Raw genomic sequence first — 25,786 nt, 5'->3', positions numbered from 1 at the left:
TTGGAAGGCTTAGCTGGAACAGGAACAGTTTTAGGGTGAGCTTGTAATACGTTTGTACTGAGGTTTTAGTGTTCGTGTTCCCTGTTATTTTAAGTTTGTAATCTACTTTGCTCTGTCTGTTCTCACTTATTACTACTTACATCCTACTGCTTGTACTTAATAAAATCCCTTTTATTTACTGTCAAACCCAGTACAAATAATTGTTACCTGGGGGAGCAATCAGTGTGTCCCTCCTCCTTTCAGTGCTAAAGGGGGCTTACCTAAATAATTCATTTGGGGTGCTGATCCCATTTGGGGAATGGTATCCCAGGAAGCTGGGCCCAAAACTGCATTTTCCTTGGACCCGAAGAGGCTCAGTGTCTGTACTGCTTCTTGGGGCAGGGCATTGATCTCAGCTTGAGGCCTTGCCTGGGGGAGACCCGGGAGCTGGCCCAGCAGGACGAGGCAGTGAGAAGCCACAGAGAGCAGGAAGGCGAGTGTCAGTGGTTATGACAGCACTCCGGGTCTCCCCCTCCCCAGGGGCGTTCCGTGTCCCCATCCTGTCACAGCATGTTCCGCGTGTGGAAAGCCCTCTCCCTTTCCAGCGAGTGGGGTCGCACGTTCCGCAGTTTGGTCCGCTCATGCCACAACTTCAGCTCCTCTGACACGGACAATTTGGAGAGGGGCCTGCCACTGCCTAGGGCATGGTCCTTGAGGGACGGGGTGCACATGATCTTGCTTTGGGCTGGGCCCCACCCCTGGCAGTACAGCTGCACCTTCTCCTGCTCATAGGGGGCTGGAGCTGAGCTGCCAGCCCACAGGGAGGGGTAGCCCTGGCAGAACTCCCTCCCAGACATGTATTCCACAGCTGGGAAGCAACTGGGAGGCAGCAGCCCCTTCTGGGGGGGGTGGTAATAGTATGCTGCCTCAGGCCCTGCGGCGTGCTGGCTCCTGCAGCCCGGCAAGGGTTGCTTCAGGGACAGCAGTGGTACCGGCCTCAGGAAAGCAATGTCAGGGCTTCTGCTGCCATGCGATGGAGCATTTGTGATGCTGGAGATGTCTGAGCGGCTGTCCTTGGAACTGGAATGGTAGATGGAGTTGGAGGCCAGGTTGGGCTTGGATGGAGGGACGCTGTAGGTGGGGATGGAGACGTTGACTTTGTAGTAGGTGCAGCATCGTCTTGGAAGCATACTCCTTCCACGCGGCTCCACTTGGTCCCGGGACACATCCACCCTGGGGGCAGATGGAAGGCATTTAGTGATAGTCTAGCACCAGGAGCAAGCAAAGGAATCTCCTGGCACAGGTTGTGAGGATGCTCTCGGAAACCCAAAGCACTGTGTACAAGCGGGGAATATACAGACACACCAGCACTCTTCACAGTACATCCCAAACGCTTTCAAACACCCTTAACTCTGCCCACCCCTCAGCTCTGCCCACTCCCTTAGCTCCACCCCCTTCTAACTCTTCCCATCCCTTAAGCTGCCCTCTTAGCTGACCCCCCCTTCCACAGTGCAAATCCCATCCAATGTTCCCTCTCATTTTTTCCATCAATGCGTAGCATAAATTTTGTTATGTGCACTGAGCCATTTGTGGCTATGTACCGCCAATAGAAACACTTGCTACCAGCTGCTGCTGGCTGTGGGTGCTCTCCCAGTCAGCTGGGTGGCATTTAAATCTCTCTTTGGTGGTCGCCCAAGCACTCAGTTTAGAGAGAACAGGGTCCTAACATCATCCCCCCTTCCACCTTCATACCCCACCTAAGCAACAGTAATAGGGATATTCATAATGTCTAAGCAGATCTATGCCCCAACAGAGTTTTGATCGTGAGAACGGAGCAGCATCCGAGGCCCCATGAAGCCCGCAAGAGACTTGATTGTTGCCAGTAGGTTTGTGTGGCAGGCGCGCAGACTGTCAGTGTCAGTGCTATGGTAGGAGCTGGTTCTAGAATGAAGGCAGCGCAGCGTGGACAAGCCCTTTAAGTTTCATATCCCTGCTTTGCACTCAAGGGGAGACAGGTCAGTAGCACCGAAATCAGAAGTTCCCCATAAGCAGAAACTCTGAGGCTAGGCCCAGGGTCTCTCCCTGGCTGCTCTCCCATCTCCTCTCATTTGTCTTGCCTCTGGGGCCCAGTCTCTCCGTCTCCAGCCTTTGCCACTCACAGATTGTATTTATCCCACACTCATTACCGTTCCGGTGCCTGGAGGGCTCAATCCCCCCTCCCCCATCACCCGTGTTGCACAGAAAGAGCCCCTGCCCCAAAGAGAATGGGTGGAAGGGGAAACTGAGGCACGGGGCAAGGAAGTTACATGCCTCAGGTCTGTCAATAGGACAGTGATAGAGATAGGAACAGAGACCAGTTTTCCCAGTTCAGCGTCATATCTGACCCCTATGAGCCAGTGCTACCAGCTTGTGCACCCCCAGGCAGCCTCTTGCTGGCCAGTACCTCACGGACTGGGACTGCCTTCTCCTTGCCGGCCTCTCTGGGATCTGTGGCCCACTGGAGCCAGCCTGCCTCCACAAGGTCAAGGTCTCGATGGGGATGAAACGGTAGGGAGATGTCTCAGCTGTCCTCTGGGCACGTGCTGGCATGGCTGGGCTGCAGAGGAGAAGCCCAGTAAAGAGACCAATGTGTGACATCTGTCATTCTCCCCCACCCCACGCGCACACTGCAGCATCTGCATGGCTCCACCCGGACAGGAACTCTCTGTGCCCACTGCAAGGGACCCACAGAGCCCTAGTGCACACCCATCATCATGCTTCATCCTGGAGCTCCCGAAAAAGAAGGAGGGTCTCGGTTCGCCTTCAGCTGCTGGTGACATGGGGAGGAAAGGGATAGCGGGGCAGAGGGGCAAGGAAAAGTGGAAGAGGAAGATGGTCTCCTGCTAGGGTTGCCAGGTGTCCGGTATTGACCCAGACAGTCCGGTATTTTCACTTCCTGTCGGATAAAAACATTCAGAAAATACCAGACACCTAAAATGTCTGGTATTTCCTGATTTTTTTTCCCTGCCAGGAGGTGAAAATACCGGACACCTGGCAACCCTACGACACACTCATCAACCAGGCCCAGCCCCCGGACCTCCGCCGGGCCCCCCGGACGCCCTCCCCACCCCCACCGCTTACTTGCTTCCGCAGAGGCTTGTTTTGTGGCTGCAGCAGAAAAACAAAACGGCCAGCGGCAAAAAAGCCTCTTCTTGAAGGGGCCGTGCTGATTTTTTATTTTTTTATTTTTGTTTTCAACAGACTTTTTTTCCTGGTGGGTTTTTTTGGGGGGGGGGGGGGGGAGTTCGGTATTTTTGGTTAAACCATCTGGCAGCCCTGTCTCCTGTTCTGCACCCTCGGGAGCAATGGAAGCTGGGGAAGGCGTCACTGTAGTGGACAGGGAGATAAGGCCACATGTTCAGCGCTCCGGATCCCAACTGCTTGGGCCAGGACGTGTCTGGGGGTGGGGAACCTGAAAATATCTTGGCCCCGCCCCTTCTGCTCGATGCCCCGCCCCTTCCTTCAAAACTTTCCGAAGTGGCCCCCGGCAAAAAGTTATTGCCCACCCCTGTTCCACGCTCTGGCTTCCAGTCTCAGCTGTTCCTGTCGGGGGATCCAGAGGGAAGAGCACCCTTCCAGGCCTTTCCCCATGTGGTTCTCTTGCTCAAGCTCTTTCTACGCCTCTTATAACCATATTCCTTCTCTGAGGGGCTATTCCCCCAGCCCCTGATCAGCAGGTCGCGGAGCCGAGCTGACCCGTCCGTGCTCTGTACCTCGGCATGTGGCACCGCTCTGCCGAGTGCTTCTTGGGCGTCTCAGGCCTGACAAGGCTGGTTTCCATCCAGGGGCTGGTCTGCAGGGGCGCGTGCTCCTGCTCGGGGCCTTCGCACTGTGTGAGTGGCAGCCCTGTGTGCTGCAGGGGAGGGGCAGAGCAGGTGGGCAGGGCCAGGGAGCTGTGTGGCGTGTCCGGCACCATGAGCTGCTGGGCAGCAGGATGACTGGGAGCCTGGGTTTCTTCTGAAAGAGAACAAGGCGAGGGGTGAAAGCGGTACAGGAAATAGGTGTCCACCTGTCACCGTTTCTCCAGCTCTGGACTTTGACCACCCTGGCCTGGAGCCCATCCCCACAGTGGTCCTGAGCCCACACGTTATGATGGCGCTGGGGTTCCCACCTCTCTGCAAGGGAGCTGTCAGTGCAAATGATGGTTAGGAGTGAGCCCTGCGGGGCAGGGCACACAGCACAGAACAGAGCGCTCAGCCCCGGCCACCACGCAGCAGAGCGAGAGCTCCAATCCCGAACCTTTTGCACACACCAAGTCTGGTGGTCCTTCTCTCCCGCACCCTCCAGCCTGCATGCTGCTTCCGAATGCAGTCCCATGCCTGAGCACACGATCAGTCCCTCACAGAAGTGACTGCTCTTTAATTGCCTCTTTGCTCCATTTCTCTTGCCCTGCTTGTGCTGCCTCAGGGCCTGGTGGGACAAGGGCCTTGGTGCCCTCTTTGCTGTGCATTATACATGTCTCTGATCTGCCTGGTGACCACTTGGTGGGGACTAAAAGGACAGCAACTACTGAGCCAGCCAATGTTGGACAGTCCACCCAACCCTGAGCTTTCTACGGGACAGTCAGTACTAGCTGTCTGCTCACTGTTGCTGCCAGATGTTGGACAGATCCTGGCTCCACTGGAACTTCTCCCAGAGCTCCCCTCTCCGCTTCAGGCCTGCTAGATTGCTTCAGTTAATGGCTCAAAAGAACTGTTCCGTTCTCCTTTGCACTGCTCCCAGCTAGAGCTGTGGGCAACATGGTTTCTTCTCCCTCGAACACTTTCAAGAGTTTGAAATTTTTCCCATTTTGAATTGGGACAAGAAGTCAAACTCTTGAAAACATTAGGCGACCAAAAACTACAAACCGTTTTGGTTTGGGCGACTCAATACATTGTGTTTTCATTTTCGAGGTGGTTTTCAGTGGTTATTGTGAAACATTTTCTTTCGGTTTCCACTTGCTTCTCTTTTTTACTGTTTGTTTTGTCTACTGAGCTTACATGTTGAAACCAAAAGTCTTTTGGAGTCAGAAAAACAGAATTTTTCATTTGGAAAATCTAAAAATAAAACACTTCAACAATTTTGAAACTTTGCCCTATGTTTTTCTGAACAGGAGATTCGCTGAATATAAATTGGCTCTACTAATGGCTTTGCTGGGCTCAAATTGATTTGTGCAGACCCTCCCTGCCCTACCCACGACAGCCCTTGGGTGGGAGAAGGCACCAGGAACTTGGGGCGGGGGGCAGACAGGAGTGTACAGTGGAGACAGCAGCTGTTTGCTTCACTTTCCTTCTTGGGTCAGTTTCTCACTGGGAGAAACTGGAGAGGGTAGGCCACTCAGGGTATGTCTAGACCAGTGGTCCCCAATGCGGTGCCCGTGGGCGCCATGGTGCCTGCTGGGGCATTTATGTGCGCCTGCTGACTGATCTGGGCCGGCCCTGCCCCTGGCACGTGGCGCATGCATGGTGCCGGCCCTGGGCGCGTGATGCATGGGCAGCCCTTGCCCTGGGTGCGTGGCACATGCGTGGCCCCCGCCCCCGGATGCGCGGCATGTGAGCGGCCCCGCCCCTGGGCGCCCGGCAGCCCCAAAAGTTTGGGGACCACTGATCTAGACTGTGTTGCTATTTTGGGATACCGGAAGTATTCCGAAATAGCAACACCATGTCTTTAAAAGCTTAGTTTGAAATTTGGCTCCTAATTTCAAATAAAGCTCTTTCGACTTAGACTCGGAATAAACGATGCACTGTGCCTTGTGCAAATGACGTAGCTTATTCCGACAGAAAGGTGCCGTCTAGACACACCCTAAGGGTGCTGCCAGGGATGACCACGCAGGCATGGTTCTCCTCTCACTCACGCTGGCATCACTCAGGAGTAACTGCACCTGGTGGACTCCCCTCCCAGGCACTGCAGAGGGGAACTGAAGCCCTGTGCTTTTAGCTGGAAGAACAGACTACCTCTAGGAAGTGCAGCAGGAGGCCCAGGAAAGTGACATAGCCACCAGCTGTTCTTTGGGGAGATAATGTAGCTTCCACTCCTGCTCAAGAGTTTAACTTCATCATCAGGGGAGTCAGGGAGAACACGCCTCCATGCTCATGCCTCCAAGGGGCAGCGGAGCCTAGTGCTCCCCTCAAGAACAGCTGTTAGTGAACAACTACAGAGCTGGCCCATTCGATTGCCCCCACCCAACTGGAGATCTTGGGGGCTACCTGAGATCCCACCTGGGCATGAAGCTGTAGCAGCAGCCCACAGCTCATGCCCCTTCTGGGGGGTCAGGGCAGGCTTGCTGTTCCCTGTACAGCTCCACCAAGGAGATCAGTGTCTCAGCACCTACTCCCAGCCAACATGCCAGGCATCAGGGCAGGACAAATCATCATATAGGCCCAGCCACACCGAGCTCCAAGCAGGGCCCTTTGCTCCTGGGAGTCGGGCACGCTGGAGAGCAGTGGGGATGTGGCCGGGGATCATGGCCACTCTCACTAGCACTGAGCAGGCAGGGAGGGAGCGGTGGGCCAAGCCCTGGCTGCACGCACAGCTCACCACTGGGGGCTGTGTTGCTTGGCCTGGGCTCCTGCGCAGCCACCGTGCGGCACTCGTTGACGGCACTCTCCAGCTCCTTCAGCTTCCTCTCCTCCTTCAGCACCAGGTTCTTCCGATGCTTCTTAATGTGCTTGCTGAGATTCTCTTCCCGGTAGAGGTGACGCGTAGCCGCGGCGATCTGCAGCTGCAGGGCCAGGTCTCTCTCCAGTATGCTCAGTGGGTCCTAGGTGGGAAGAGGATACAGGCCATGGAGTGGCACGGGGAGCTACCGTCCCCCCCTCCAAACAGGAATGTTAAAAATTGTTTAATATGGTAACCGTGTCATTGCTAATATTCTTAGCGGTTACCCATGTGGGTTCTGCAGAATAAAGCTACAGCGAAGCCACCTCTCTGGGAGCCAGCTGAGTTTAACCGATACTATTAATCAATAATGATCCGTTGAACAGGTAAACGGCTAGTCGGTTAAACTCTAAGGGTATGTCTACACTACTACCCTAGTTCGAACTAGGGTGGTTAATGTAGTCAACCGGAGTTGCAAATGAAGCCCGGGGTTTGAATTTCCCGGGCTTCATTTGCATGTTGCCGGGCGCCGCCATTGCATTTTTAAATGCCGGCTAGTTCAGACTCTGTGCCCACGGCTACACGCGGCACAGATTAGGTAGTTCGGATTAGGCTTCCTATTCCGAACTACCTGCACACCTCGTTCCACCTCGGGCTTCATTTGCAACTCCGGTTGACTACATTACCACCCTAGTTCGAACTAGGGTGGTAGTGTAGACATACCCTAAGAAATGTTTCTAAGGAATGATAGAAGGGACAAAACCAAGATAAAGACAATGGATTTCCGGAAGGTAGATTTTAGTAAACGAGAGCTGGTAGGTAAGGTCCCTACCCAAGACCAAGAGGAAAAAGAATTGAAGACAGTTGGCAGTTTTTCAAGGGGACTTTTATTAAGAGCCCAAGAGCAAACTATTCCACTGCATAGGAAAGATAGAAAGTATGGCAGGGTACCACCCTGGCTTAACCAGGAGATCTTCTTACATGATCTAAAAATAAAAAAGGAATCGTATAATCAAAAAGTGGAAATTAGGTCAAAGTCAAAAAGTGGAAACTACGTCCGAGTACAATGGATGAATCTAAGCAAATAACACAAGTATGTAGGGGCAAAATTAGAAAGATAAAGGCACAAAACGAGCTCGGTCTAGCTAGAGACATAAAAGGTAACAAGAAAACATTCTACAAATATATTGGAAGGAAGAGGAAGTCCTAAGAAAGGTAGGCTCATTGCTCAATGACAAGGGAGAAACAGTAACAGAAAATTTGGAAATGGCAGAGGTGCTTAATGTCTTCCTTTCAGTTTTCACCAAGAAGTTTGATGCTGAAGGGATTCTTAATATAGTGAATGATAATGGAAATGGCTTAGGTTGGTAAGTTAAAATAGGAGAAGAATAAGTTAAAAATTACTTAGAAAAGTTCAATGTTTTCAAGTCACCAGGGCCTGATGAAATGCATCCTAGAATACTCAAGGAACTCTTGTGGTCAGTCCTGGGACCAATCCTTTTCAACTTATTCATAAATGATCTGGAGAAAGGGGTAAGCAGTGAGGTGGTAAAGTTTGTGGCTGATACCAAACTGTTTAGGATAGTCAAGACAGAAGCAGACTGTGAGGGACTCCAAGAAGATCTCACCAAACTGAGTGATTGGGCAACAAAATGGCAAATGAAATTTAATGTGGATAAGTGTAAAGTAATGCACATCGGGAAAAATAACCCCAACTATATGTACAGTATGATGGGGGCTAATTTGGCTACGACAAATCAGGAAAGAGATATTGAAGTTATCGTGGACAGTTCTCTGAAAACTTCCACACAGTGTGCAGCGGTGGTCAAAAAGGCAAATAGGATGCTAGGAATTAGTAGGAAAGGGATAGAAAATAAGACCCAGAATATCTTACTGCCCCTGTATAAAACTATGGTACACCCACATCTTGAATACTGTGTACAGATGTGGTCTCCTCACCTCAAAAAAGATATTTTGGCCTTGGAAAGGGTTCAGAAAAGGGCAACGAAAATGATTAGGGGTTTGGAACGGGTCCCATATGAGGAGAGGTTAAAGCGACTGGGACTTTTCAGTTTAGAAAAAAGGAGACTGAGGGGGGATATGATAGAGGTCTATAAAATCATGAGTAGTGTGGAGAGGGCCGATAAAGAAAAGTTATTTATTAGTTCCCATAATAGAAGAACTAGAGGACACCAAATGAAATTAATAGGTAGCAGGTTTAAAACTAATAAAAGAAAGTTCTTCTTCACACAGCGTGTAGTCAACCTGTGGAACTCCTTGCCAGAGGAGGCTGTGAAGGCTAGGACTATAATAGAGTTTAAAGAGAAGCTGGATACATTCATGGAGGTTAGGTCCATAAAAGGCTATTAGCCAGGGGATAAAATGGTGTCCTTGGCCTCTGTTTGTCAGAGGCTGGAGAGGGATGGCAGGAGACAAATCGCTTGATCATTGTCTTCGGTCAACCCTCTCTGGGGCACCTGGTGCTGGCCACTGTCGGTAGACAGGATACTGGGCTAGATGGACCTTTGGTCTGACCCAGTACGGCCGTTCTTATGGTCTTATGTTCTTAACTGATAAAGGAGGTATCTGAGCCCTTAGCTAGCATCTTTGAAAAGTCATGGAAGTCAAGAAACATTCCAAAAGACTCGAAAAGGGCAAATATAGGGCCCATCTATAAAAAGGGAAATAAGAACAACCCAGAAAATTACAGAGCAGTCAGCTTAACTTCTGTGCCAGGAAAGATAATGGAACAAATAATTAAGGAATTCATCTGCAAGCATCTGGAAGAAAAGAAGGTGATAGGTGACAGCCAGCATGGATTTGTAAAGAACAACTCATGTCCAACCAATCTGATTGATAGCTTTCTTTGATAGGATAACAAGTCTTGTGGATAAGGGGGAAGTGGTGGATATGTTATACCTAGACTTTAGTAAGGCATTTGACACAGTTTCACATGACCTTCTTATCAATAAAGAAGGGAAATACAACCTAGATGGGGCTACGATAAGGTGGATGCATAACTAGCTGGATAACTGTTCTCAGAGAGTAGTTATTAATGGTTCACAGTCATGCTGGAAGGGCATAACAAGTAGGTTCCGCAGGGGTCTGTTTTGGGACCGGTGTGGAGAGGGTGAATAAAGAAAAGTTATTTATTAGTTCCCATAATAGAAGAACTAGAGGACACCAAATGAAATTAATGGGTAGCACGTTTAAAACTAATAAAAGAAAGTTCTTCTTCACACAGCGCGTAGTCAACCTGTGGAACTCCTTGCCAGAGGAGGCTGTGAAGGCTAGGACTATAACAGAGTTTAAAGAGAAGCTAGATAATTTCATGGAGGTTAGGTCCATAAAAGGCTATTAGCCAGGGGATAGAAATGGTGTCCCTGGCCTCTGTTTGTCAGAGGCTGGAGAGGACGGCAGGAGACAAGTCACTTGATTATTGTCTTCGGTCCACCCCTTCTGGGGCACCTGGTGCTGGCCACTGTCGGCAGACAGGATACTGGGCTAGATGGACCTTTGGTCTGACCAGTACGGCCGTTCTTATGTTCTTATGTTCTGTTCTATAGCTTCATCAATAATTTAGATATTGGTATAGAGAGAATGCTAAGTTTGCAGATGATACCAAGCTGGGAGGGGTTGCAAGAGCTTTGGAAGATAGGATCGAAATTCAAAATGACCTAGACAAACTGGAGAAATGGTCTGAGGTCAATAGGATGAAGTTGAATAAGGACAAATGCAAAGTGCTCCACTTAGGAAGGAACAATCAGTTTCACGCATACAGAATGGGAAGTGACTGCCTAGGAAGGATACGTCAGAAAGGGATCCAGGGGTCATAGTGGACCAGTAGCTAAATATGAGTCAATAGTATGACACCGGGGCAAAAAAAAGCCAGCATGATTCTGGGCTGCATGAACAGGAGTGTGGTGAGCAAGACACAAGAAGTCATTCTTCCGCTCTGCTCTGCGCTGATTAGGACACAGCTGGAGCATTACCTGAGCACTGACCAGGGCAGCACTGCTCTCGTCTCTACCCAGGGCACTACGGCAAAGGGGCTCAGAGCCCAGCCCCCAGACAATGAAACTTAATCCAGGGCAGAGACGCTGAGAGAGTCCAAGGCAGAGCAGGTATATGAACTATGTCCAAGGCTGGTGCCCTGACTACTGGGCAAGACTTCCTCTAAAAGGGGCCCTTTCGCCATAGCAAGGAGTGCCAGAATGATTTAGGCGCGGGAGAGAGACCACAGCTGGGCCACTGCACGGGCAGGGTGATTGCTGCTTACTGGTCTCTCCTGAGGCACTGATGCAGTTCCAAAAACAGCTGAGAGCCTCCTGGCTCAGCAGGAAACACACTCCTTGCCTCTCCTGCCCCTTAGCACCCATCTCCGGGTGTGGATGGCTCAGGAGCCTGACGTACCAGGAGGTGGAGAGCTGGGAATGTTAACTCTTGCACCAAGCAAGCATCAGTGGACTTCGTCCCTTTAATGGAGCCACAGCCTCTCCCCTCCCCGAGCAGTTCAAGCACCTGCCCCTCTGAGCTTCCTCACAAAAATGAGGCCACCTCCAAGCCCCCAGAGCAGGCTGACCTCCCTTAGCCAGCTGGGCCAGGCAGCCTGCACCCAGAGCATTTTCAGGGCTGGTGGGGTGGGGCAGCCTGCAGACAGATGGCCTCTATTGATCTACAAGGTGGGTAGGGCATGGGAGCGTCCTTCCCCTCAGTGCTGCCTCCCACTCACCCAGATGGGCCTCTGCACTGAGAACGCCAGCCAGGGGCAATTTGTGTGCCGTGCAGCACGTGGGCTGGAGCCCACCCCGGGGTCTGTGGGGGAGCTGGGAGCCCTGTGCAGCTATTCTGAGTCCCTCCAAACTCATCTCACATGAGTGAGCAGGCAGGGTGGCTAGGACCCACGTATGCCTCTGTACGGCCAGGCAGAGGGCTCGGGCTCCTCACCAGGCCTGGCGAGACGATCGTCTTCTCATCCAGTCTGAATGCAGTGCCAATCCGCCGCCGCACCGGGGGCACCTTGTCCCCCTGCCTCAGAGGGTACTCCTGTGGCAGCCTGCCCGTGAACTCCTGCAAGGCAGGAAGAGACGTCAGCCAGCCTGAAACCAGTAGGGAACCATCTCCACCAGGGATGGCTGCCTGACAACTCATGTCAAACCAATCTGATAGCTTTCTTTGATAGGATAACAAGTCTTGGTGGATATGTTATACCTAGACTTTAGTAAGGCATTTGATACAGTTTCACATGACCTTCTTATCAATAAAGAAGGGAAATACAACCTAGATGGGGCTACGATAAGGTGGATGCATAACTAGCTGGATAACTGTTCTCAGAGAGTAGTTATTAATGGTTCACAGTCATGCTGGAAGGGCAGAACAAGTAGGTTCCGCAGGGGTCTGTTTTGGGAGAGGGCGGATAAAGAAAAGTTATTTATTAGTTCCCATAATAGAAGAACTAGAGGACACCACATGAAATTAATGGGTAGCAGGTTTAAAACTAATAAAAAGAAAGTTCTTCTTCACACAGCGCATAGTCAACCTGTGGAACTCCTTGCCAGAGGAGGCTGTGAAGGCTAGGACTATAACAGAGTTTAAGGCCCCAAGCAGCAGACACTCCAGCCATTATGCATGTGGCACTGGAAGCAGGCCCTGGAGCAATGGGCACTCCAATAAATGTGCATATGGCACTGGGGGCTGGCCCCGAAGCAGCAGGCACTCCAGTAAATACGCACAGGGCACCGGGGGCAGTCGTGGCTTTGGGCTGACTGGTTAGCCCCTAGGACGACGTGCAGGAATTCCAGAGTTCCAGGAAAGCTGCCAGTTCTTCTCCGAATGAGAGGAGGCCGAACGATCTTCCCAAAGCCCCCCCACCGCCAGCCCAGACCACAAGACAGGCCCGTGTCCCCGGACAAGTTCTGCCCCCTCACCGCTTCACGCAGGCAGAGGTTTCTCAGCTCCGCCAGACAGGCCTCCAGTTGTGCCTCCAGCTCTTGCTGCTGCTGGTATGCTGCCCGGCTCCGGTCCTTCAGTGGCGGCATGGGGCTGTCCAGGCCTGCAGGACACAAGACCAGGGGTCCCATTTCAAGCAGACAATGGGGAGATTCAGGGCTATACTTTTGCCCGAACGGGAGCAGCATAGTATTTCCGCAAGAAGCACTGATTTCTTACAGTAGGAAGTCAGTGCTTTTCCGGAAATTCAAGCGGCCAGTGTAGACAGCTGGCAAGTTTTTCCAGAAAAGCGGCTGATTTTCCGGAAAAACTGGCCAATCTAGACACAGCCTATGTGTGAAACTGATTGGTCCTTCCTAAGTGGAGCACTTTGCTTTTGTCCTTATTAAACTTCATCCTGTTGATTAAACTTCATCCTGTAGACAGGCCAAATTTCAGAAAAGCCTATTCCGAAGAACAATTGGAAAAAGGTACGCAAATTGCAAAGGGCAATTTGCGTCCCTTTCCCCCCAACAAAGCAGCAGTCTAGACATAGCCTCGTGAAACCACTGCTGCAGCAGACAGTGATGGGGCTGAGCCGGCTCCTCGGGGCTGCTTGCAAATGGAATGCTCCTCTTCCCGAGAGGCAGCACAGACCGACGGCTCCCCTTTGCACCAGGCTACACTTTTCAGCCCAGAACGTCCTATGGCTCAGCACCCTGCCTGGGGCGGGACTTCGTGGCGAGCTCAGCACATCAGAACCAACAGCCTCCTGCCTGCTGCAGACTTTCCTGAGCTGCCTGGGGTTCGGAAGCTTCTTCTGACATATCTGGCACCAGTCCCTGACAGAACTAAGGTCCTGGACCAGGGCCTGATCCTGAAGCCTTCAGGGCTCACATCCCAACACCAGACGGATGCAGAGGGAGGGCACACAGTCCAGTAGCTGCACTTCCCCTGGCATTCACCCACCTGATTGCATCACGATCCCACTGTCTCTGTGGCTGGCATCCTCTTTGCTCTCCATGGGTGGCGGCAGCCCAGGGAACAGGGACAGGGAGGGGTTCCTGGGAATGTGAGTTCTTGTGTGGGAACTGGTTAAACAAAAGACAAAAACTCAAAAGTGCTTCGCACGTGGTTGTGTAAGATCATCACAAAGACACACACATGCAGAGATGTGTTGCTCAGGGACATGCCATAGAACAGACTTGTCAGCCCAGTAACCAGAAGCAGTCAGTACAATCCATCTTGGGGAGAAGGGCTCAGACCCAAGGCTCCTGACCCCCTCCTGCAGCCCAGCAACCCAAGATTAACCCATCGACTTAGCACATCTGGTTCAAATCCTCCAGCCATCGCAGCCTGCCCTTTGCTCTCCTTCCCAGGCAAAAGGTGTCAGCTGGCTGACCCCTTTTGGGCTAAGGTTACGAAAGCCTCAGCCACTGGTGCTGAGACCTTTGTAATCTGAGCCTAGAGGAGAGTGCAGCCAGCTGACACCTTTTGCCCGGGGAGGGGAGCAAAGGGTAGGCTGGGATGGCTGGAGGATTTGAACCAGATGTGCTAGGTTGGTGGATTAATCTTGGGTGGCTAGAGTGCAGGAGGGGGTCAGGCGCCTTGGGTCTGAGCCCCTCTCCCCAGGGTGGATTATATTGACTGCTTCTGGTTACTGGGCTGTTCTGCACTGTCTCTCTATCAACCAGGGGTGAAAATAGCTTACATTTCTTACAGGTACTGTCATACAATACAATACCTGTAAGAAATGTAAAGATAGGGTGGGATGGCTCAGGACAGGGACAGATGGGGGGCATAGCAGGAGTCAGGGCAGGAGCTTGAGGGTGAGGAGGAACTCAGGGTAGGAGGCACACTGAGGCCATCATACAGACACACCCACAGAGTGAGGCCGTCGCACAGACACAGTGAGGCCGTCGCACGGACACACCCACAGAGTGAGGCCGTCACACAGACACAGTGAGGCCATCGCACAGACACACCCACAGAATGAGGCCGTCACACAGACACAGTGAGGCCGTCACACAGACACACCCACAGAATGAGGCCGTCACACAGACACAGTGAGGCCATCGCACAGACACACCCACAGAGTGAGGCCGTCGCACAGACACAGTGAGGCCATCGCACAGACACACCCACAGAGTGAGGCCGTCGCACAGACACAGTGAGGCCGTCGCACAGACACACCCACAGAGTGAGGCCGTCGCACAGACACAGTGAGGCCGTCGCACAGACACACACTCAGAGTGAGGCAGACACAGTGAGGCCATCGCACGGACACACCCACAGAGTGAGGCCGTCGCACAGACACAGGCCGTTGAACGGACACAACCACAGAGTGAGGACCACCCACTTCTAAAAGCCTTGCGGGAGGGATTACTGGACCTAGGGATGAACTGATTCCGGGGGACAAATAATGAAAAACACGGTCGGGGGTGCAGGTCATAGGTTCAAAACGAGGGAGCCGGATGGGGACACCGCACAGAGAACCCCGGACAGCACCCACTGCCCCCCGAAGCTGTCCAGGGAGCCAGTGGACGTCACCCAGAGGAACTCTGCCTGGATACGTGACACTAGGGAGGAACGGAAATAGGTCCCACCGTTGCAGAGCATCCCCTCGTCCAGCATCCTCCTCCTGGTGTCGTATATAGCGGCTTTGCAGGGTTGGCCGCTCACTGAGCCGGAGGAGGAAGAACCCCGCCCCTGATCCTGGGTGGGCTGAGACGGCGCCTGCCCCTTTAAGTCCACAGAGGCCTGGAGGAGGGGCGGGAAGTATAAAAGCTGAGCCCAGATGCTCAGTAAGGGGCCAGCTGTTGGAAGGAGCAGATGTCTACCTGGAGGAGCTGGCCGAGGCAGATGATTGGCCCGGGTGCCTAGACCTTGAGGAGGAGACCCTTTTCTCCCTATGCCTAAACTTGGACTAGACAGACCCTGGGAGCCAGGTACAGACTGAGGGGGAGTCCGGAAGAGGCCCAGGGGGAGCAGAGGATGGTCAGGGGGACCTGATCACCCTGTAAGGTGTGTCAGTGTGTTTCGGAGCCGATTACCTGCTGACCCCCGTGGACGCCAAGGCTGCCACTGCTAGGGCCCTGGGCCGGGACATGGTGGAGTTGGGAGGGCCCGTGTCCCCCGCCACCTCCATATTGAGTGGCAGTCTCCCCCTGCCCACCTGTGCTGTGAAAACTGTTTGTTTGCTGACCCCGCCCTGAACCACAGCCAATGCCACCGTTTGACTTTGAGACTGTTGGTTTTCTGGCCGCTGGGCTAGGACGTACAGGCCCGAGCACAGGGCCGGGCTCAGGACTGAGTGAGAACCCTTCAACCGCCGTGCCCACCCACGGAGTGAGGCCGCCGCGCAGGCATGCTGGAGCAGTCGTTACCTTCACCTGTCTCAGGGGCCCTGCAAGGAGAGACCAGCTTTGTCCCAAGGCAAAACTCAGGCTCAGCTCTTTGAAGTTCCTGGCTCATTAGACTGCTGGCTGCCTAGGGGGCTATGGCCAGCGCTCCCCAATGCTGCCCCAGTGTCTGGGGGCCCCGGGACTGGGAGTTGCTGAGACACTGTCCCATGCCTGGAGCTCGGGGGGGGGGGGGGGGATGACTCAGGTGAGCCCCACCCCAGGACTGGCAGAGCCGGGCGTCCAGTCACACAGAACAATTCCCTACATGAGCCAGGGTGCCAGTTATCTGTCTGCTCCCTGCTGCTGTTCTGCTGGGGGTAGCCCCTTCCGGGACTCGTACCTGGCTCTCCACCCCCATCCGCTGAGTCAGTCTGTTACACAAGAACCTGATCGTCACCCAGACAGAGCTCCTGTCTGGAGCTTATCCTGGAACTGGCAGCTCCCCTGGGCGTGGGGGAGGGGGAGCAGATCCCGCCCCCCCCCCCCGTATCTATATCACTGTGGGTGCCTGGGGCACACTCAGCCTGCACTGGGGTGACTAACGCAAGCTGGCAAAGCGTCCGTTTTACAGCCATCTCATTACACCCAGCTCCCTTTGTGTGGCGGGCGCTCAAGTGCTGCCGCTCTGTGTGGCCCCGGGCCAGCCTCCTGCTGTGGTAGCCCTCCGTAAGGGCTGCCACCCAGCTGATCACAGTGGGGCAACGGCTAGGGAGTCTGCCAGTGGAGCGCTGTCTACAATCACAGCCCCCCCCACCCCCGTTTCAGATAGTGTTGGAATTTCAGCCACTGAGTTTCACTCCCAATTCTGGGGGCAGAAGCCACGCGCTGTCTGTCTCCCTTCAAGTGGAAACCACAAGCCACCAAACGCGCTGGCTCAGCTTGCACCTGCAGACCTGTCCGGATCGATTCACTCTGCTCTCATGAATGGAGCCTGGGCAGCTTGCACTCGAGTCTGTTTCTCAAGGGAAGTTACAAACAGGGTGTGACGTAGTGGGGGTACCTGGCTGGTTTCTATGCTGCTGGCTCTGGGGTGGCCCCACTGGCTGCCGTGGGTACCAGGACCCAGCCAAACTGGATGAGTCACTATGCAAACCAGTGGCCAGACACCCCCCATGGAGAGGAACAAAGGAAGGTGGAATGCTGCCCTGGCTGGGGGGCAGGGCTGGAAGTTAGTGAGTTGGTTGCTGGCTGTCTGGGAGCATGGAGGAGAGCCTAGGAGAAGGGTCTGGAGTTTAGGGGCCCAGTCTCCCCCATCTCAAGGGGGCCTGAGGCATCCTAGCCCAGTTCCTGTAACCAGATTCCATCTGTGCTGCGCTGTGCTGGAGGAGCAATAAACCACCCTCAATTCCACTGGCTGGTGCAGTCTGTTTGTGCCATTTCGGGGTGCAGGAGACGGGGGACCCCAACGCGCCGTCACAGTTACAAACAGGGCCAGACCACAACTTGTGTGGTTTGACAACCACCTTCCTCCCGGCCTTGACAAGGCTTTGTCTCTGGCTGCCCAGGCTGCGGGGGCCTGGTGGGCTGGCGACATTGACACAGACTGCCTTTGTGCGGTGTGTGTACACTGCCCAGTGTGGGGCTGAGCCAGGCCTGGGGCGCTGCTGCATCACCACAGCACATATCCCTGTTAGCTTTGGGCTGCCCGGCCTGCCCCATGCAAAGCAGACTTCAAGCTGACACAAATGGTGCATTCCCAGGACCCCAGCCAGGAAGGTCATCTTCTGCTAAGGTACATGTCCGGATGTAGCTGGGGGTGAAGGATGTTTCACTAGGAGGGTGGGGAAGCACTGGGATGGGTTCCCTAGGGAAGTAGTGGAGTCTCCATCCCTAGAGGCTCAACAGTACCCACAGGTAGCAGGCAACTAGGGAGGCTGCTGCAGCCCCTGGCACCAATTCTCCAGAGTCACCTGTCAGAAGAGCTGTGTCCTGGGGCCGCACAGCTGGGAAATCCTGGCCCTTGTACCTGTCCCCAGGTGCCCTGCAACTTGGTGGAAGCAAAATGCTGGCTCTGGGTTGCAGGGTCCCTGCAGATCTGCTCTAGTGCCCTGCTGCGGGCCACCCTGCCGAAGCAGAGCTAGTGCCGAGCATGGAATGCTCCTGAGCAGTAGCTGAGGTACGTCTACACTGCAGCGAACACCCACGTCCCAGCTCTGCTGACATGGGCTCCCAAGGGTCGGGCTGGAGACCAAGTTCTGGGACCCCAGGAAGGGGGAGGGTCTCTGAGCCTGAACATCTATGTGGCAGATCTACAACCACACAACTGGAGCCTCATGGCCCCATGACAGTGTAGGCATGTTGTGCTCCAGTCCCTGTCCATCTGTCCTGTCTCCACATCCATGGGCCACCCCTCAAAAGTGGAGCAGAAGCCCCTCCATGGGCAGCGAGTGTAGGCTGAGGGGGATGTGAGCAGGCCTGATCTGAGAGAGCATTCCCAGCTGGCTTCCTCGTTGCAGTGCACCAGCTGCTTTCTCACCAGAGAGTGTAAAACTTTGTACCCTGGGAAGAAGGAGCACTGGATGCTGCCCTTCAAGGGTACATCTAAACTACATGGCTCCGTCGACGGAGCCATGTAGATTTGTTTGTTCGGCAAAGGGAAATGAAGCCGCGTTTTAAATAATCGCGGCTTCATTTAAATTTACATGGCTGCTGCGCTGACAAACAGCTGATCAGCGGTTTGTCGGCTCAGCGTGCTAGTCTGGACACTCCCCTGCCGACATGAAAGCCCTTTATCGACCTCCCCGGTAAACCTCATCCTATGAGGCATAACAGGGAGGTTGATAAAGGGCTTTCAGGTTGGTGCAGGAGCGTCCAGACTAGCGCGCTGAGCCGACAAACAGCTGATCAGCTGTTTGTCGGCTCAGCGCGGCAGCCATGTAAATTTAAATGAAGCCGCGATGATTTAAATCACGGCTTCATTTCCCTTTGCCGATCAGCCTAATCTACATGGCTCCATCGACAGAGCCATGTAGTTTAGACACATCCCCAAGAGCTGTTCCCTCTAGCTGGCATGGGACTTCCCTCAGGCCAAGAATGCAGCAACCCTGGTTCCCATCCAGACAGGCCGGTGCTGGCACATGGGAGGGTAAGGGCACCTAAGCAAACATCCCAAAGGAAGCGAAACAAAGCAAAAGACTAGCCAGGAGGCAAAGAGCAAGGCAGTGATTGGGGCACTCATGCAGGGAAGGGAAGTCGTGGCAGACATGAAGAAAGGAAGAACTTGCCCCCTAAGAAAAACAGCAAAGCCACAGCATTCTCTGGTTTTGCTTGAATGCACGCCAGGGCTGAGCACAGCCACAGGTGGGGTTGTCAGATGGTTTCCCAAAAAATACCGGACATGCGGTTTTTTTAGGTCGAGCAAAAAAAAAAAAAAAAAGGAACGTGGGTTAATAAGCCCCCGTTCCCCATTCTGGGGTGCCCAGAGCGGCGATCGCAACCCCGCCTCCCAGCTGGGATTCCCAGGCTGGGAGACAGGGTCGTCATTGGCACTGGGAGCCTATGACTGGCACGGTAGGTAGCATACGGGTGAAGTATATGTGAATTAGGCTTTATTAGTGCATATAGTCGATCTTTTAGTAATTCTTTTGCATTGCTTTGTGCTGTATTAATTGCTTTAGAATGTATAGAATGTAAGGTTTAAATTGTTTAAGTTCTACAAGCCTTAAGAACAATGACTATACAACTGTAACTGCTTAAAGCTTGCAATAAATAAGAAAGTAGTTAAGTAGCCCTGGCATGTCCTGGTTTCCCTTGGATCTAAAACAAATCAAACCACATGACACCGTTATGCCGGAAAAACTCTGCAGTGTAAACATACCCATAGTCATCTCTTTTCCAAGGTGAAAAGTCAGTCTCTTTAATCTCTCCTCATATGGCAACTAGTCCACCCCCAACCAGTTTGTTGTCCATCTCTGTACCTTTTCCAATTCTAATACATGTTTTCATAGTCATAGATGATTAGGGTTGTAAGAGACTCCTGCTTACAGCTGGACCAACCCCAACTAAATCAACCCAGCCAGGACTTTGTGGAGACTGTCTTTAAAAACATCTAAGAATGGAGATTCCAGTGCTTCACCACCCTCCCAGTGAAACAGTTTTTCCTAATATCCAACTGAGGCCTCTCCCCACTGCAACTTGAGACCATTGCTCCTTGTTCTGCCATCTGTCACCACCGAGAACAGCCTCTCTCCATCCTCTCTGGAACCTCCCTTCAGGTGGCTGAAAGCTGCTATCAAATCCCCCCTCACTCTGCTCTTCTGCAGAGGGAACAAGCCCAAATTGCTCAGCATCTCGTCATAAGTCATGTGCTCCAGACCTCTAATAATTTTTGTTGCCCTCCACTGGACTCTTTCCAATGCGCCCACATCCTTTCTGTAATGGGAGCCCCAAAACTGGATGTAGTTCTCCAGATATAGCCTCACCAGTGCAGAATAGAGGGGAATGATCACGTCCCTAAATTTACAGGTCAGACCACCGAAGGTACCGAGGTACGACAGGTGGCTGAGGCCCATTGCTGTCTCCCAGATAGAGAACATTGAAAATACAAGTGCACGGCCCATATTCCTAACTTTAGATACAAAAATCATACAAGTATCATACTGAGTCAGCAGAGCATAAGCTTGCATTTGACACCACACAGCACAGAATTTGGGGGCAAACACACACCAATGTGTGCAACAGTGGTCTGCCTGCTCACACTAAAATCCAACAACATTCTGTAAATCTCAGCATCTACACACTTACAAGATGTGGGTTCTGCAGTATAAGGCTTAAATAAGCTGTATTCTGCAGAGCCTGCAAAAGAAAAGCATCCGTGGCCAATCTAGACGCGCTTTTCTGCAAAAAAGCCCCGATCGCCATTTTTGCACTCGGGGCTTTTTTGTGGAAAACAAATCTGAGCTGTCTACACTTTTGTCTGAACGGGAGCAGCACAGTATTTCCACAAGAACACTGATGATCTTACATGAGATCGTCAGTGCTTTTGCGGAAATTCAAGCGGCCAGTGTAGACAGCTGGCAAGTTTTTCCGGAAAAGCAGCTGATTTTCCGGAAAAACTGGCCAGTCTAGACACAACCTGTTAGTCTTTAAGGTGCTGCAAAACTATTAATTGTTTTTAAACTTTTTCCAGTTACAGATTAACTTGGCTACCTCCCTGAAGCTAGTGCTCTGTCTCAGCAGATCTCAAAGCGCTTTACAAAGCAGGTCAGGGTCATCAACCCTCTTGTACGATGTGGAAACTGAGGCACCGAGTAATGAGGACTTGCCTGGGTATCACAGCAGGCCTCTGGAGCCAGGGAAAGAAGACAGATCTCCTGAGCCTCTGTGTAGTGCTCTAGCCTCTAGGCCACATGGCCAGTGAGGTATCTCTGGAGCTTCCCACATCGCAGCAGGAGCAGCTCCATTAGGTTTTGGCACTGGGGCATATAGCAGGCCAGTTCTGCTTACACTTGTAGTCTCTGAACCTCTCCTGGGCCCTGGAATTTCCCTGTTGATAGCACAGGTCTCCTGGCACTGCCTCACTGGGGCGTGGAGTGAGAATCTTCCAGCCGGTCCATCCAACGCAGCCACATCCCCTGGCAGCTCTGCCAGCCGAACACAGCACAACCCTCCCCCCCCCCCCGCCACCAGCACAGACATCAACACCGGACAGCCAGGCAGGGCTGGAGCTGGCACATTTGGAGCCATAGGGATTAAGTAGAATAACCCACCCCTAGAGATTTCATTCCCCACCCCAGAGACCATAATCCTGTAGTGAGTACAGGGGCTGGGCTGAAACCCCAGGCTCAGGAGGTGGAACCAGACGGGTACTGCCTGTGATCAGCAACAAGCTGAAGCTGCATTCTCCAGCAAGGGAAGGGCCTGCAATACCAACGGCTTGTGGCTAACAGTGCAAGAAGGCTCATTTCCCCCTTTCCTTCCCAGCTTCGTACTCCGCAATGGGGATAGGAAGGAGGCACCATGTGCTCTGCTGCCACCAGCCGGGCCAGCCAATTTCTCTGCCTGAGACCCCGGTGTTTCCCATCCATTCATTCCCCCGCAGCCGGATGAGTGCAGGAATTACCCTCACCTGCAGAGCAGCCTTACCTGGTGGCTTCTCTGCCCTGCACGGCCTCAGGATCCCAGAAGGAAACGGTTTGGCACTGCCGTTGGCTTGGAAATCCAGCGGCCGGTGAGTTTCTCCCAGCGCCCTACGTGCAATCAGCTAGTCCCCGCTGGCAGCTCAGCCTCTCCCTTCACCCTAGCTCAGGCCTGCCAGTGACTCAGAGAGGAGGGGAAGAGGTGCAGCTCCTTCCCCGCCCTACCAAGCGTGGCGGGGCCAGGCAGAGGCCGAGTGCAGGCAGCCAGCAGGCAGGAGGAGCAGAATGGGAAACCTGCCTGCGTGAGATGCCGAGCAATGGCCCAGTGGCCTGTCTGACCCAGCCAGGATACTGATCTGGGCTCTAGCCCAGTACATTGCCCGTCCCCCACAGCGTGCCTGCTCTGTCTGCGGCACCGACAGCCCCGCACACAGCACTGGGGTTGTGCAAACTCAGCTCGGGATAATTCCAGCTCACCCGCCCAGAGCTGCAGGGCAAGGGGAGGCAGAAGGGAGCTCCTGCCTGCTCTCTCTCAGACACAGACCTTGCCTGCCTCCCCCAGAATTCTCAGAAGCAGGGGCTGACTCAGAGGGAAACAGACCCAGCCTAGGTAAACTACCCGTCTGATTCCCCTCTGCCCTCCCCCAGTGTGTCAGGAGCAACCCACTGGGGCCAAATCCCCTTTGCTCCCCTGGGTGAAAATCCAGAATAACCCACTGGGGCTTCATTCCTTCTAACTTGCCTGGTGTAAATTCGGAGTAACCTAGGGTATGTCTAGACTACATGGTTCCGTCGACGGAGCCATGTAGATTTGTTTGTTCAGCAAAGGGAAATGAAGCCACGATTTAAATAATCGCGGCTTCATTTAAATTTAAATGGCTGCCCCGCTCTGCCGATCAGCTGTTTGTCGGCAGATCGGGGCAGTCTGGACACTCCCCTGCCGACATGAAAGCCCTTTATCGACCTCCCCGGTAAACCTCATCCTACGAGGCATAACAGGGAGGTCGATAAAGGGCTTTCAGGTCGGCGCGGGAGTGTCCAGACTAGCACACTGAGCCGACAAACAGCTGATCAGCTGTTTGTCGGCTCAGCGCGGCAGCCATTTAAATGAAGCCGCGATTATTTAAATCGCGGCTTCATTTCCCTTTGCCGATCAGCCTAATCTACATGGCTCCATCGACGGAGCCATGTAGTTTAGACACATCCCTACTGTGCCTGTAAATCGGGAGTAATCCCACTTAAGGAAGTGAGGTTACAGCGGGGTGGGCAATCATTTTTGACAGGGAGCACTCTGAAATTTTGGAAAGTGGTCGAGGGCCGCACTCTTCCAGGAGATGAATGGAGGAGGTGCGGGGTGTGGGATGGAGGCTGGGTGCAGAAGGGAGCTTGGGGGAAGGAACTGGGGTGCAGGAGGGCCTGTGCGGTCTGGGAGGGAGTTTGCATGAAGGAGGCAGTTGGGACCTAGGGCAAGGGACAGGGGATACAGGGGATTGGGTTGTGACCCAGGGCGGGAGGAGATTGTGATCTGTGGCAGGGGATTGGGGTGCAAGGTCTGGGAGGGGTATGGGCTCAGGAGGGGGGCAGAGGATGTGGGTTATTTAAATTTACATGGCTGCCGCGCTGAGCCGACAAACAGCGACAGAGGCATGTAGTCTAGACATACCTATAGTGTGCGAGCCACCCGATGGCTTTGTTCTTTTTTCTTCCTGTCCCTCCTTTTTTTTTCTCCTTTTCTTTCTTTTTTCCCTATTCTCCCCACCCTCCACTGCCTTCTCCCTTTCCTTATTCTTGGATCTGGACTTCTAACACTCCTGTCATCTGACAAAGTGGGCTGTGCCCATGAAAGCTCGTGATACCGTCTACGTGTTTTGTTAGTCTATACAGTGATACCAGACCTTTTGCTGTCTTTTTAGTTTATCCTGTACAGCAGTGGTCCCCAACATGGTGCCCACGGGCGCCATGGTGCCCGCGGGGGCATTTGTGTGCGCTCGCCAAGTGCTCGGGGCTGGCCTGGCCCCGGACATGTGGCGCATGCATGGTGCCGGAGCCGGCCCCGGCGCGCCATGGATTGGCCACCCGTGCTCTGGGCGCGTGGTGTTTGGGCGGTGGGGGAGCGCCAGCCCCGCCCCCGCGGCTATAGGGGGCCCCACCCCCAGGCGTGCAAGTGTCCCCGCCCTCTGGCGCCCGGCAGGCGATCGGCTATGCCCCCGACGCCTGGCAGCCTCAAATGGTTGGGGACCACTGCTGTATAAACTCCATTAATATCATGGAAGAGTGCAGCCCTCGCCCACTTTCCAAAATCAAGTGGTCCCCTGCCAAAAGTTATTGTCCACCCCTGTTATAGCCAGATGGGGGCCTACAAGAAAACAGTGAGACAGTACAGGCCAGCCTGGCGGGCTCTGGTCTTCGCACACCGTAAGCACCCTGGCGTACACACACACACTGGAACGTGCATACACACACACTGAGGAGCGCACACACTGAGGGGCACATACACCGGACACACACACTAAGGGGTACACACCAGACATACACACATGCTGAGGGGCGCGCACACACCAGACACACACATACATACAGCCTGAGGCACGCACACATGCATACTGAAGGGTGTGCACACACTGGACACACACACACATGATAAGGGATGCACAAACACTGGACACACACAGACGCTGATGCGTGCACACACATACCCTGAGGGGCGCTCAGACACACATGCACATGTTGAGGGGCACACACACATGCTAAGGGGTGTACACACACCGGACACACACACATGCTGAGGGTCACACATATACCTGACAAACACACATGCTAAGGGGCACATACACGCTGGGCATACACACACTGAGGGGCACACATACACCGGACATGTGCTAGGGGCGCACACACACCAGACACACACATATGCTGAGAGGCACGCCCACACACACACAGAGGACATGTGCATACAAACACAGACTGTACATGCGCGCACACACATCGGACACACACGCACACGCTGAGGGGCAGACATGCTGAGGTGCGCATATACGCTGTACAAACACTCACACGAAGGTGGGCGCACACACGAGACTCACACGCACACTGGACACACATACACACACAAAGGGGCACACGCATTTACATGCTGAGGGGCATGCACGCACACACGCACACACCAGAGACACACACAACCTCTGAGGGGCACACATTCACACCCCAGATACACACGCACACATACAGATCAGATAAGTGCAAGGACACACACACTGAAAACATGTGCGCGCATGCACACACACACACACGTGCACTTTGGATACATGCACGCACACTGGCCATGCACACACACTTCCTGGACATGTGCGTGCGTGCGTGCACATGCACCCCCCCACACACAAAAGTGCGTGCGCGCACACAGGAACACAGAGAACACACGCATGAAAACACACTGTACACGTGTGCACATACGCACACACAGCAGACACATGCACACACCGTAGACGCTCACACACACACACACACCAGACATGCATGCACGCACACACACACCAGACACACGCACGCACACACCGTAGACGCTCACACACACACACACACACACCAGACATGCACGCGCACACACACAGCAGACGCACGCACGCACCGTAGACGCTCACACACACACACACACACACACACACACCAGACATGCACGCACACACACACAGCAGACGCACGCACGCACCGTAGACGCTCACACACACACACACACACCAGACATGCACGCACACACACACAGCAGACACACGCACGCACCGT

General features: G+C 53.5%; 1 protein-coding gene across 3 annotated transcripts; it reads right to left on the bottom strand.

The window, feature by feature from the left end:
• Nucleotides 1-120: 120 nt before the first annotated feature.
• INAVA (innate immunity activator) lies at nucleotides 121-22,795 on the bottom strand. 3 transcript variants are annotated; one of them, XM_075910236.1, is made up of 8 exons: nucleotides 22,011-22,786; nucleotides 13,492-13,613; nucleotides 12,522-12,646; nucleotides 11,542-11,664; nucleotides 6,535-6,757; nucleotides 3,732-3,975; nucleotides 2,423-2,575; nucleotides 126-1,212 (listed from the first exon to the last, which is right to left on the bottom strand). In XM_075910236.1, the coding sequence occupies exons 2-8, from the start codon at nucleotides 13,544-13,546 to the stop codon at nucleotides 543-545; spliced, it is 1,593 nt and encodes a 530-aa protein (XP_075766351.1). In that variant the 5' UTR covers nucleotides 13,547-13,613; nucleotides 22,011-22,786; the 3' UTR covers nucleotides 126-542. The 3 variants fall into 3 exon arrangements, with proteins under 3 accessions (XP_075766353.1, XP_075766352.1, XP_075766351.1); XM_075910238.1 differs by lacking the exon at nucleotides 11,542-11,664 and having other exon boundaries at nucleotides 121-1,212; nucleotides 22,011-22,795; XM_075910237.1 differs by lacking the exon at nucleotides 13,492-13,613 and having other exon boundaries at nucleotides 124-1,212; nucleotides 22,011-22,789.
• Between the last annotated feature and the right edge of the window lie 2,991 nt (nucleotides 22,796-25,786).

Source organism: Pelodiscus sinensis, chromosome 27 (assembly GCF_049634645.1).
Source record: "Pelodiscus sinensis isolate JC-2024 chromosome 27, ASM4963464v1, whole genome shotgun sequence".
NCBI lineage: Eukaryota > Metazoa > Chordata > Testudines > Trionychidae > Pelodiscus > Pelodiscus sinensis.
This window is presented reverse-complemented; position numbering and strand designations above follow the sequence as displayed.

Coding starts and splice junctions, on each gene's coding strand:
- INAVA (XM_075910236.1), bottom strand. CDS start 13,546: ATGGAGAGCAAAGAGGATGCCAGCCACAGAGACAGTGGGATCGTGATG. Junction 6,758..11,541: donor CGATCGTCTCGCCAGGCCTG/GTGAGGAGCCCG, acceptor CTTCCCACCTAG/GACCCACTGAGCATACTGGA. Junction 2,576..3,731: donor GAGCGGTGCCACATGCCGAG/GTACAGAGCACG, acceptor TCTCCTCTGCAG/CCCAGCCATGCCAGCACGTG.